The 14073-nt window shown below is 37.1% G+C and overlaps 1 protein-coding gene across 10 annotated transcripts in view; it reads left to right on the top strand.

Moving 5' to 3' along the window:
* PEX5L (peroxisomal biogenesis factor 5 like) overlaps nucleotides 1-14073 on the top strand; it is a 278603-nt gene that overhangs the window by 154805 nt on the left and 109725 nt on the right. For 8 of the 10 annotated variants that reach the window (XM_007195375.3, XM_007195378.2, XM_007195374.2 and 5 more), the window contains 2 exons: nucleotides 9841-10035; nucleotides 12919-13045. In XM_007195375.3, coding sequence (XP_007195437.3) covers nucleotides 9841-10035; nucleotides 12919-13045 — 322 coding nt within the window. The remainder of the gene's footprint in view (nucleotides 1-9840; nucleotides 10036-12918; nucleotides 13046-14073) is intronic. The other 2 variants (XM_057545876.1, XM_007195372.3) reach the window with 1 other exon arrangement.

Genomic DNA, 14073 nt, shown 5'->3' with positions numbered 1-14073 from the left:
AGGGGAAATTGACAGTAACACAATCATAGTTGGGGACTTTAACACCCCACTTTCACCAATGGACAGATCATCCAAAATGAAAATAAATAAGGAAACACAAGCTTTAAATGATACATTAAACAAGATGGACTTAATTGATATTTATAGGACATTCCATCCAAAAACAAGAATACACTTCATCTCAAGTGCTCATGGAACATTCTCCACTATAGATCATATCTTGGGTCACAAATCATGTCTTGGTAAATTTAAGAAAATTGAAATCGTATCAAGTATCTTTTCCGACCACAACGCTCTGAGACTAGATATCAATTACAGGAAAAAATCTGTGAAAAAATACAAACACATGGAGGCTAAACAATACACTACTTAATAACTGAGAGATCACTGAAGAAATCAAAAAATACCTAGAAACAAATGACAATGAAAACAGGACGACACAAAGCCTATGGGATACAGCAAAAACATTCTAAGAGGGAAATTTATAGCAGTACAATCCTACCTCAAGAAACAAGAGACATCTCAAATAAACAACCTAACCTTACACCTAAAGCAATTAGAGAAAGAAGACAAAAAAAACCCAACGTTAGCAGAAGGAAAGAAATCATAAAGATCAGATCAGAAATAAATGAAAAAGAAACGAAGGAAATAATAGCAAAGATCAATAATACTAAAAGCTGGTTCTTTGAGAAGATAAACAATATTAATAAGCTATTAGCCAGACTCATCAAGAAAAAGAGGGAGAGGACTCAAATCAATAGAATTAGAAATGAAAAAGGAGAAGTTACAACAGACACCACAGAAATACAAAGCATCCTAAGAGACTACTAACGGCAACTCTATGCCAATAAAATGGACAACCTGGAAGAAATGGACAAATTCTTAGAAAAGCACAACGTTCTGAGACTGAACCAGGAAGAAATAGAAAATATAAACAGACTAATCACAGCACTGAAATTGAGACTGTGATTAAAAATCTTCCAACAAACAAAAGCCCAGGACCAGTTGACTTCACAGGCGAATTCTATCAAACCTTTTGAGAAGAGCTAACACCTATCCTTCTCAAACTCTTCCAAAATATTGCAGAGGGAGGAACACTCCCAAACTCATTCTACAAGGCCACCATCACCCTGATACCAAAACCAGACAAAGATGTCACAAAGAAAGAAAGCTACAGGCCAATATCACTGATGAACATAGATGCGAAAATCCTCAACAAAATACTAGCAAACAGAATCCAACAGCACATTAAAAGGGTCATACACCATGATCAAGTGGGGTTTATCCCAGGAATGCAAGGATTCTTCAGTATATGCAAATCAATCAATGTGATACACCATATTAACAAATTGAAGGAGAAAAATCACATGATCATCTCAATCAATGCAGAAATAACTTTCGACAAAATTCAACACATATTTAAAATAAAACCCTCCAGAAAGTGAGCATAGAGGGAACTTACCTCACATAATAAAGGCCATATATGACAAACCCACAGCCAACATGGTTCTCAGTGGTGAAAAACTGAAACCATTTCTGCTAAGATCAGGAACAAGAAAAGGCTGCCCACTCTCACCACTATTATTCAACATAGTTTTGGAAGTTTTAGCCACAGCAATCAGATAAGAAAAAGAAATAAAAGGAATCCAAAACAGAAAAAGAAAAGTAAAACTGTCACTGTTTGTAGATGACATGATACTATACATAGAGAATCCTAAAGATGCTACCAGAAAACTACTACAGCTAATCAATGAATTTGGTAAAGTAGCAGGATACAAAATTAACGCACAGAAATCTCTTGCATTCCTATACACTAATGATGAAAAATCTGCGAGAGAAATTAAGGAAACACTCCCATTTACCATTGCAACAAAAAGAATAAAGTATCTAGGAATAAACCTACCCAAGCAGACAAAAGACCTGTATGCAGAAAACTATAAGACACTGATGAAAGAAATTAAAGATGATACAAACAGATGGAGAGTTATACCATATTCTTGGAAGAATCAACATTGTGAAAATGACTATACTACCCAAAGCAATCTATAGATTCTTTGCAATCCCTATCAAACTACCAATGGCATTTTTCACAGAACTAGAACAAAAAACTTCACAATTTGTATGGAAACACAAAAGACACCAAATAGCCAAAGCAATCTTGAAAAAGAAAAACGGAGCTAGAGGAATCAGGCTCCTGGACTTCGGACTATACTACAAAGCTACAGTAATCAAGACAGTATGGTACTGGCACAAAAACAGAAATATAGATCAATGGAACAGGATAGAAAGCCCAGAGATAAACCCACACACATATGGTCAACTTATTTTTGATAAAGGAGGCAAGAATATACAATGGAGAAAAGACAGCCTCTTCAGTAAGTGGTGCTGGGAAAACTGGACAGCTACATGTAAAAGAATGAAACTAGAACACTCCCTAACACCATACACAAAAATAAACTCAAAATGGATTAAAGACCTAAATGTAAAGCCACACACTATAAAACTCTTAGAGGAATACATAGGCAGAACATTTTATGACATAAATCACAACAAGGTCCTTTTTGACCCACCTCCTAGAGAAATGGAAATAAAAATAAACTAATGGGACCTAATGAAACTTCAAACCTTTTGCACAGCAAAGGAAACCATAAACAAGACAAAAAGACAACCCTCAGGATGGGAGAAAATATTTGCAAACAAAGCAACTGACAAACGATTAATCTCCAAAAGATACAAGTAGCTCGTGCAGCTCAATATCCAAAAAACAAACAACCCAATCCAAAAATGGGCAGAAGACCTAAATAGACATTTCTCCAAAGAAGATATACAGCTTGCCAACAAACACATGAAAGGATGCTCAACATTACTAATCATTAGAGAAATGCAAATCAAAACTACAATGAGATATCACCTCACACCAGTCAGAATGGCCATCATCAAAAAATCTACAAACAATAAATGCTGGAGAGGGTGTGGAGAAAAGGGAACCCTCTTGCACTGTTGGTGGGAATGTAAATTGATACAGCCACTATGGAGAACAGTGTGGAGGTTCCTTAAAAAACTAAAAATAGAACTACCATATGACTCAGCAATCTCACTACTGGGCATATACCCAGAGAAAACCATAATTCAAAAAGAGTCATGGGGGCTTCCCTGGTGGCACAGTGGTTAAGAATCCACCTGCCAATGCAGGGGACACAGGTTTGAGCCCTGGTCCGGAAATATCCCACATGCCGCGGAGCAACTAAGCCCATGTGCCACAACTACTGAGCCTGAGCTCTAGAGCCCGTGAGCCACAACTATTGAAGCCCGCATGCCTAGAGCCTGTGCTCTGCAACAAGAGAAGCCACCGCAAGCCCGTGCGCCGCAACGAAGAGTAACCCCTGCTCACCACAACTAGAGAAAGCCCAAGCTCAGCAACGAAGACCCAATGCAGCCAAAAATAAATAAATAAAATAAATTTATTTTTTAAAAAAAAAGAGTCATGTACCACGATGTTCATTGCAGCTCTATTTACAATAGCCAGGACATGCAAGCAACCTAAGTGTCTATCAACAGATGAATGGATTAAGAAGATGTGGCACATATATACAGTGGAATATTACTCCGCCATAAAAAGAAACGAAATTGAGTTATTTGTAGTGAAGTGGATGGACCTAGAGACTGTCATACAGAGTGAAGTAAGTCAGAAAGAGAAAAACAAATACCGTATGCTAACACATATATATGGAATCTAAAAAATATATAAATAAAAAATGGTTCTGAAGAACTTAGGGGCAGGACAGGAATAAAGACTCAGACGTAGAGAATGGACTTGAGGACACAGGGAGGGGGAAGGGTAAGCTGGGAAGAAGTGAGAGAGTGGCATGGACATATATACACTACCAAATGTAAAATAGATGGCTAGTGGGAAGCAGCCACATAGCCCAGGGAGATCAGCTCAGTGCTTTGTGTCCACCTAGAGGCGTGGGATAAGGAGGGTGGGAGGGAGACGCAAGAGGGAGGAGATATGGGGATATATGTATACGTATAGCTGATTTACTTTGTTATACAGCAGAAACTAACACACCACTGTAAAGCCATTATACTCCAATAAAGATGTAAAGAAAAAAGATAATTGGACAGTTAAATATGGTGCCCATATGTAACCTAAACAGAAGAGCATTCTAGAGCTATGTGTTTAGGAGAATTTAAATTTGACAAATAAAATCAGCATTGTTGCAGAACTGCAATATTTGCTCAAACCATAAAAAAAAAAAAAAGAAAATTCACTCTGACAATTTTTCTGTGATAATTGGAATATTTACTCAATTTTAACATATTTACTGGAATTATTAAATTTAATCATCTTAGTCTTTGTTTTATGTGTACCACCTTGACTGTTGCTCTTTTTAAATATATTTTTTATCTTCTTTTCTGTCAAAAATATATATATATGTATATATATATATGTGTCAAGGCAGAAACACTATATTTTTGTTAATCCCTGAGGATTATAGTTCTTTTCTAAAATTATTCCAGACCCACAATTTATATCTCAATATGCAACATAATTCACATTATTATACATTTTTAAAAAGGAAAAACTTTAGCATACGAACACCTTGGAAAGAATTCTAACATGGTCCAATAATTTTATAGCTAAAGTTTCTGGGCAAAAGGTATAGTTATCATTTTCTGTCCAAATTTTTAATAAATAGTCATTTTAAATGGAACATCATTTCAGAATAGTATGAAATTACATTGTGAAATCAGGACAGTCATTGAACATTACGTGTCTATTACATCCCAAGCATTATGTATGTCTTTACACTTAAGGAATGGATAGTAAACAATCTTGGAGTAAAATATGGGGCAGAACCTGCTTTAAGTTGTACCAAGTCAATCAAATAGAAATCTGAAGAACCTTGTATTAAGATGAGAGGCTTTTATACTCGGCATTTTCTTCCAATGAAAAAATAAATCCAGTGTGCCACCATCTTGACAACTCTTTAAATATATAAGGAATATAGCCCTTATATAACTTAACACAAAGTAAACAATATAGCAATTATCTCTTCCAAAGGTCAGTCAAATGCAGGGTTTTTTCTCTCTGATCCTAAAAGAACATATCAATCTTCTACCTCATAGAAGATCTAAATTGTAATTTTGTTCTTAAGTATTTCAATTTTTTTTTTTTACTTTCTGCTTGTTTCTACAGTAAAATTAACTTTTGTCATCCAGTGATGATAACTTCAAGCTGATCAAATAAGGATGTTTTCCATTTTTTTGCCATTAACATCCTAAATTATCTTTTATTCATCTGTAATCTAGATAGACAGTTAATTCCTCGACCCTCTTAAACTGTGTCCCTAAATGGTAGGTAGACCAAGATTGCTAATATCCTTGATTTTTAAATGGCAAATATATATTATACACAGATGCATGTAAAAAATGCTCTGACAGTAACTAGAAAATAGATATTTTTAAGATACTGATTATGTTATAGGACAAGTAATTACTATAAAAGTTGCAATAATAACTTCTTGTCCTATAATCTCCAAAAAATATAATATATGTCAAAGTACAGGAAAGACTCTTCTGAAAAGCAAGAAGAATAGGGGGTCCTTGGTTTACATTTATCAATCTACATAATCTAAAAATAATTTATCCATAATCTTGAGCTATTAAGTGGACAGTTACTATAGAAACATTTTTCAAGATTTAAAAAATAATAGTATCACTCCTTGGTATAGGACCTGTATACCTATCAAAGAGACCCCTATCTATAGGGGAAAAGATATCCTTAACAAAGTTCACAATGCCATCACAGCCACCTAATTAAATATCTTAACTGCAGAATTAGTGTAATTTTTCCAAATACATTTTTATATAACCCAAATAGCCATGAACCCAATGGCATGCCTCTTTAGAGAACTTAGAAATTTGGGAAGTAGCTTTAATTATGTATTCCAATAAAAAGGCAAAAGTTGGTTAAATTATTTAAGTCCAGTTTATCTATTTGACATCACTGGCAAAATCCTTCCTAAAGGAGTTTGCTTTGTAAGCATTATATTAAAGAATTCCATGTTTTCTGGAATGCCAGAGTAGCTTACAAATCAGAACAGAGATCCCATCAGCTCCTTGCAGCACGTTCTGTGACTGCCTTAGTCAGGGCTGTCCATGGTCTGTCCTCTCTGACCACTCCTTGTAGATTTATTCCTTTAGAGAAAGTTACTGCAAATCTGAGGCTCATTATACAGTAGTGGTGTTAATAGCATTGTACTTACCATTAAAGTATCAAATCAGTGCTTCATAATAGGTGCTACTTTATCCTAACTATTCTAAGCAGCCTCACCTCCTAGGGCCCAAGTAATCTAATATTCATAAACATCTTCAGTGCCCTGTGGGAGCCTTCCAGTTCAATAGGTTGTGATCTTCAATCATGTGTCCTTGAGAGAGATAGAAACAAATACTTATATAACATATTACATCTTCTATCTTCAGGAAATTCCACCCAGTGGAATTGTTATCAAAAAAAAAAAGTTTTTGAGATTACCAACTATTTAAATTATGCCTCAGACTACCCAAACTGGCAAATAATTGGTAGCTAAACAAAAAATAATCAAAGCCACATCAACAGGGTCAGCACATTGCTTCCAAGTTCACATCAAGTCTAGAGAGAAATGGTGAAGAGCACAGGCTTGGGGGTGATGGGACTGTGTTTGAATCCTCTATGGACACTGACCTACCAGCTATATTATTTTCCTATTGCTGCTGTAACAAATTGCCACAAATTCAGTGGCTTAAAACAACACAAATTTATTATCCTACAATTCTGGAACTCAGCTGTCCTAAAATCAAGATGTCAGGAGGGCTGCATTCCTTCTGGAGGCTCTAAAGGAGAATTCATTTCCTTGCCTTTTTCATGGTACCCAGGATTCCTTGGTTTGTGGCCCCATATTCTGTCTCCAAAGCCAACAGCATAGCATCTTCAAGTCACTCTCTGTTTCCTTTTCTCCTCTCTCTCACTCTCTCTCTCTGTCTCTCTCACACAATTGTACACACACAATTTCACTTCCACTATAACAGATGATTATTTTAATTTAAACACAAATTCTGGGACACAAACCTTCATGTGCCTAAGAGAATCTTTAAAATCAGATTAAGAAATCAGTAGAGCAGACACCCCCTTCCATGCTAAGCTATGCTATCTTCGAACCCCATATGAAACAGTGAGACCCTTTATTTTTATCTTAACTAAAGTGCACACCACACGCACGCACACACACACACACTCACACACTAAAATGAGATTTGTCTTCACAAAGTGAAAGGCTGAACACATCCTTCTATGCTTTTGAAATTGTGTTCCCCAGGGACTCTCTCAGCTTCAAGCTTGCCATTCAACCTCCAAGGCACCCCCTTCATCAACTATAACAAATAGGGCCTTTTGTCTGTGCCAAGCTGTTGTTTCACATTTGCTGGGAGAAGAACAAAGGAACAGAGGGCTCAGAACAAATGCAGGAAGTGCTGAGGACAGTTTGGAGGGGAAAAAAAGTTACTGAGCCAAGTTTGAATTCGCAATTCAGTCTTTGAGTAATTCATTTATTCTGAATGGTAAGAAAGATATAGAATTAAATTAATACTCATCAGTTATTATTCTGTAATAAATGTACTTCCTATATGCAAGCAGATGAGTCCTATGTAATTTGTTTCTAAAAGAAATGTAGGAGCAAGTGACTAATTCTTAATTGTTTGTGCAATTAGTAAAAAGACATATATGGCATTCCAGAGACTGTTATCCACTTCCTTCCTTCTGTTATAAGGAAATCACGGTGGGCCTAGAACCCCTGCCAACACAACAGTGGCCTGGAAATTTCTATTTAAACATTCAAAGGATATGAAATGTGTAGCATCCTAGCCTACCTTGGCTGCTTGCTGCGCTTAAATTTTAGACATCAAGCCAGGCAGCTGAGCTCTGAAAGCTACTCTTTTCCCCCCACATTCAAGTACTTGCTGGCCACAAAATACTCCGCATAGCTCAGAGCACCTTGCATTGGAGAGTGGTTCCTGTCTCCTCAGGAAGACTGGGACAAGATAAGCTCAGATGAGATGACACTTTCAGGCCTTTTTATGAAAAATTTACTTCATAGCATTTTCTGTAGAACCAATATCTTGTCTCATCCTCCATTTTATTCCCAGTGGTGTTTCCTCTTTCTGTCAGAGTATGGATCTGATTCTTGCCTGAAACAGACAGGAGTGGGGAAAATAGGAGAGCAAGAACAAGGAAAAGGAAAGAAAAGCATCACAAATTGGCCACCAAAGAATGGAAATAACATTTATTGAATACCTACAGTATGCCTGGCACTTTACACATTTGATTTAGATAGATTTGATTTAGATTTGATTTGATTTAGATAATTTAATCTTCATATCATACCTAAAGGACATACTTAATTCTGCATTTTTCAGATGAGGACACTGAAACTCAGAGAGGTCAAGAAGCTTACTCCAAGTCACACAGCTAAGCAGTGGTAGAGCCAGTTCTTTCCCCTTCATCATTAACATCCATCCGTTGTAATTTGTAACTGAAATCAGAAAGCCACGTTACTGAGAGTAAAGCTTGGCATCTGTCGTAAGAATCCCGTAGGATGGTTAGCTCATGAGGAGCTCAAAGTTCAGTACTAAAGAAATCCTGGTTGTGAAATTAATTAAGCCCTGACCCTGCCTTGAATGCAAGTGGGAAATAGGTGGAAGAGTGTTGAGATGTCAACAAAAATCCATTTCCTACCAAGAGACAAGCCGGGAGATGCAAGAGGAGGAGGAGAGGTGCCGCGGTTGCAGACGGTGCTGGGAAGGGTTAGCACAGGAGTGTCCCTGTCACTTGAGTGGCTTTCCTAAGCTAGCCGGGGGAAGAGACCTTAGGTCAGGAAGCCATCAGGCCAGTTCAGAAGCCAGCCCCCGAGGTGCCAGGGCTGAAAGAGAGGTAGGGCTGGAGGGACTTTTTCTAATAGGAATTTTCCATTTCTCACAATGAGCTAGTCAAACACTTGCACTTCAGAGAAAGAAGAGTGAAGAGTTACAGAGCTTGCCTTTTTAATTCTCATTTGCCTAGTTTGCATTTGAACAAATTATTATTTCTGCCTTCATTAGAGTATTTAACACAATGTAATCAACCTGCTGGGAAGTAAAAGTGTAACCATTTTATGGTTTGTTACACTGAAATTTAAATTTGCATATTAAGCAGCAAAGGCATTAACATGTGTACCCTATTCATTAACTATGGATTATAAAATACCTCTCTAGTGTGAGCCCAAACAGCAAGCCGTTTTCTGATTGAACTGCTTAATTAAATAAAAGATTATTAACAGCATTCCTTTATACCCTGGATACTTTAGTAGTTTGAAATTAAAGCACAGAGACATTCAGAAACGTTACCAAATCTTCCTCATCACTGTTTTGCAAGCATCTCTCTGAATATGATAGATCGACTCTGCTCTGGAAAAACTGCACTCTGAAATAAACCTCTTTAAAAATAAAGCAAAGCCATAAAGTAAATAGTACCTGAACTCAGATTCAATTTTATCATTTTAATTCCGTTCAAACCTTCATCATTGGTGAGGCTGGTCTAAGTCCTGTTCTGCAGATTTCTACCGTGCCAAATAAAGGAGAACATGCAGCAAGCTTCCCAGTCTAAATACAAACTATTTTTATAAATCAGTGGTGAGCTAACTTAATTTGGTTCTTCTAACCTACACTACAAATGCAAAATCCTTCTGCACCCAACTGAAACCTATTTTTAAAAAATAATCTCCGAGCAGTGAGTGAGCTTCTCTTAACCTCTTCCATCTTTGGTAGTATTGACCACAGGTTTAGATCTCCTTGACCTGAGTGAACCCGTCTCTCAAACCCAAACCAAAGCCAAGAAGTTGGAGGCCTCATCGAAAACCTCATCCCTCAAGAAAAAGGCTGATGGGCCTGACCTCATCAGTGCGGATGCTGAGCAGAGAGGCCAGGCGCTCCGAAACTCAGAGACGGCATCCCTAGACTTAGGTAAGGCAATAGCTTGTGTCTGCTGCTGTTCACTCGTGCTCAATACAGCAAGGAAGTTCTACAAATGACATTAAATCCATGGACAAAGCAGTAGAAAAGATTAATTCTATGTAGGAAACTGGACAGGACACACTTCTTTGTGCTTAGATTAAATAGCAGTTGGGGAGCTCAACTTTGCAGAACTGGTGTGGATTTATACATTTATTTATACAACCCATGTGTATTGAGTTTCTGATAGATGGCAGGTACCACACTAGGCACTGGAGTTACAATAAAAATAAGACACGAATCTTGCTCTCTAGGAGAATTCAGTCTAGAGGGGAAGAGAGTCTAGAAAGAGAACACTCTAACCCAAGGTCTGGGAACAGCCAGAAGGAACAGTAACATGTAACATGTGTGGGGATACGTCCGATGCAATAATAACAGCTACCATTCACTGATGACTTACAATGTCCAGAACTGTGCTACATGATTTACATATATTAGCCTGTTAATTCATCACAACTCTTTGAAATGAATGAGGAACCAAATTTTCAAATTTAAATAACTTGCCCAAGATCCCAGTTAGTATGAGGAAGAGCTGGAACTTGAGCCAAGCTCTAATTAACTTCAAAGCCTGTACTTCTCTCTACTGTACATCGTCCTGAGACAGGAGACCTTAACCTCAGATCATGGAACCAGTCAATTAAGCTCTCCTTTCTTAAGAGAAAGAAAGGTAACAGTTATTTCAGAAAGCCAAGGGAAACATGGATGGGTAAGTATCCATAAAATGAGCATATTAGTAACTTATCCATAAAGTTACAAAGGTTAAAGGGGATATACATATATGTAAAATCGCTTAGCACTGTGATATATACATGTTAGATGGCCATGAATTAGTTTATTCATTTGTTCAGTAAACATTTCTCTAAATATCTGTTGTGTTCCGTACTATGTGCTGGAAATACAAAGATAAATAATATAAGCTTTCTGCCCCTTAGTAAGTTTACAGTCTAGTGGAGAGATAGAAAAATGATTAAAATAATTATAATAAAATATGTACTATGTGCTGCAATAAAGAAAAGCCCAGGTTAAGCCCCTCACCCAGCCAGGGGGTTATAGAAGGTGCCTTATAACTATATGAGCAGTCTTGAAGGTTGAGTAAGAATTTGCCAGATGAAAAATATGGATCAGAGAGAGGTGGGAAGGAAGGGGCAGGGCACTGCTGATACAGAAGAGAAAGGGAGTCACACACAGGTAGACAAACACAGAAAGATGCCTTTTCAAGCAAATACAAGCACTGCTACACTATTCAAGAATGGTAGAGTACTGAGAAATAAATCTGAGAGTCACCAGGGGTCAGATAATGGGAGTTCTTGGATGCCAGGCCCTTAAGTTTGGGGGGAGGGCAGGGTTGAAGGGTTTTTACTCAGAGGAGTGACATCAACAGATTCTATTTTAGAAAAATTTTTCTCTGTTGGATGTGTGGAGAAAGGAATGGAGGCAGGGAGACAATACAGGCATGTAAGAGAGTGACAGAGGGAATAGTGAGAGGGAGACGGGTTCAAAAATAAATAAATAGAGACAAGACTTGTGGACTGGGTAGATATATGCATGCCAGCAAGGAAGAGATATAGAATGTGCCAAACTCTGTGATGAGGTTACAAGAAGAGAAGGCGGGGAGGGGGGGCGGGACGTCACGGTGGAAATCGTCGAGTTCAGTTTTGAACCTGTTATATGTGAGGAAACTGTGGAGCTTCTCTGTAGGGATGTCCAATGGACTGTGAAATGTGTAAATCTAGAACTCAGGAAAGAGAACTAAGCAGGAAATAGAGATTTGAAAGTCAGAAGCCTATGAATAGCTGTCACAGTCATGGGTGTAGATGAGCTCACCAAGGATAGAGCATAGAGAAAGGGAAGAGAACCAGCACGCTGCTCAAACTGGTTGCACACACAGGATCTGCACTCCTCTGCCGCGTCACTTTTTGAGGCCTGTCTCTCCGGAGGAAAATTTTATAATTATCTCCTCCTCATCCATGTGTTCTAGGTTTATTCCATTTCAATAAGTGAAATTTATACATATGCATAAGGATATATTGTTAAATACATTACAATATAATATAATAAACACGTAAATGATACTTTCATTTCTCCACTTTCGAGAAAATGTCTTGTGAAGAAGTCATAAAAATTCTTAGTTTAAATGACTTTAGAGGACACTGACTGCAAACCTACCTTTTTATAAACGAAACAACTGGCCCCTAAGGTTGTCTAAGTGGATTGTTCACAGTCACACATCTGTTCATGAGAGGGAACCAGCCAGGTTCTTTGTAAGAATTAAGCCACAGGGAGACAATGGTCCTAGCATACACTAACTTTCTCCATTGCCACCTTCCTCTCTATCCCCATTATAAATTCCCTTCTTTGGTGAAAAATTAGGTAGACTATAACCAAACCTGTAAAAAGTGTTCCAGTTTCTTCCCACCTCCTTTTAATAACAAGGCTCATCTCTTTAAACAGAATTTCTTTCCAGAAATGTGCCAGAAATGCCTCAAAGCCACCTCTTAGCTGGAGGCCCATAGGTTAGTACTCCATATGCTCATTCTTTACCAGATCCCATGGGCTCAAACACAAAATTCAGAATGCACACAGCTCTTGAAATAAATTCAGGTAAAAAAATATACTTGATTGTTTAACTGTAAAAGCAATCCCATTTCTCTTAATAGGTCTCATATTTATTTAGCTGTACATGTTTTAATTAATTTTCTTGCAGCCTTTGGTCTTAGGGTAGAAGAGCATCAGTTAATTAAAGTTCACTTGTATAAGACTTCTCAGTCTTAATCTCTCTTCTCTCTGCACCTCGTATTCTCCCCCGTCCCCCTCACCCTCTTCTTGTGTCCTTAGTAGACATTCAAACACAACTGGAAAAATGGGATGATGTTAAATTTCATGGAGATCGAAATAGCAAGGGACATCCCATGGCAGAGAGAAAATCAAGCTCATCTAGAACTGGATCAAAAGAACTTTTATGGTAAGATATTTTAATATCCGAAAATAGTCATTTATCTTAGCCATAAAAAAAAAAAACAAAACTTTGCCATTTGCAGCAACATGGATGGACTTGGAGGGCATTCTGCTAAGTAAAATAAATCAGACAGAGAAAGACAAATACTGTATGATATCACATGTGTGGAATCTAAAAAATATAACAAACTAATGGATTTAATAAAAAAAGAAGCAGACCTGCAGATATAGAGAATAAACTAGTAGTTATCAGTTGGGGGGGCAGTATAGGGATGGGCGAGTGGGAAGTATAAACTATTGGGTGTAAGATAGGCTACAAGGATGTATTGTACTACACAGGGAATAGCCAATATTTTGTAATAACTGTAAATGGAGTGTAATCTTTAAAAATTGTATAAAGTTTTTTTTAAATTTTAAAAATAAATTAAAATATTTTAAAAGAAAACTAAAAAAAAAGAAAATAGCCATTTATGTGTCATGTACTTGTCTACTGAAATAGCCAAAGAATTAAGTCAATCCAGATACTTGCTGCCATTTATAACCCCCTATTAATGTTAATAATTGTGGCTTCTAAAACTAAATTATTTCATCTGAATTGTCAAAAATTCAGCCATTAAAGATTTTGGTAGATTCATAATTTAATATTCAATATTTGTCCAATATTTGTTGATAATTTTCTGAACATGTAACTGAGCCAATCAATCAAAATACGTGCATGTGTATTTTTACATATGTGTATATTTAATGTATAACATGAATGATAGTTAAATTAAATGTTTTTGGCTACACAGGTAACCTTTCTGACTTTCTTAATCACCACTGTCGGATAATGCACTAATTAAGCATATTCCATGGATGCCCATGAGAAAAACTAGCCACTTGAATTTTACCATGTTTTTAAAGCTTTCTAAAGGATGGCATGTTTCAGACTCCGGTTGCCCGTCACACATCTCCATTTATTATGACATTTCAAATTCTATATAAAAATCAAATCTCACTGAGACACTTTGTGAGAAGCTCCCCTCCCCACCCAAA

Source organism: Balaenoptera acutorostrata, chromosome 4 (assembly GCF_949987535.1).
Source record: "Balaenoptera acutorostrata chromosome 4, mBalAcu1.1, whole genome shotgun sequence".
NCBI lineage: Eukaryota > Metazoa > Chordata > Mammalia > Artiodactyla > Balaenopteridae > Balaenoptera > Balaenoptera acutorostrata.
This window is presented reverse-complemented; position numbering and strand designations above follow the sequence as displayed.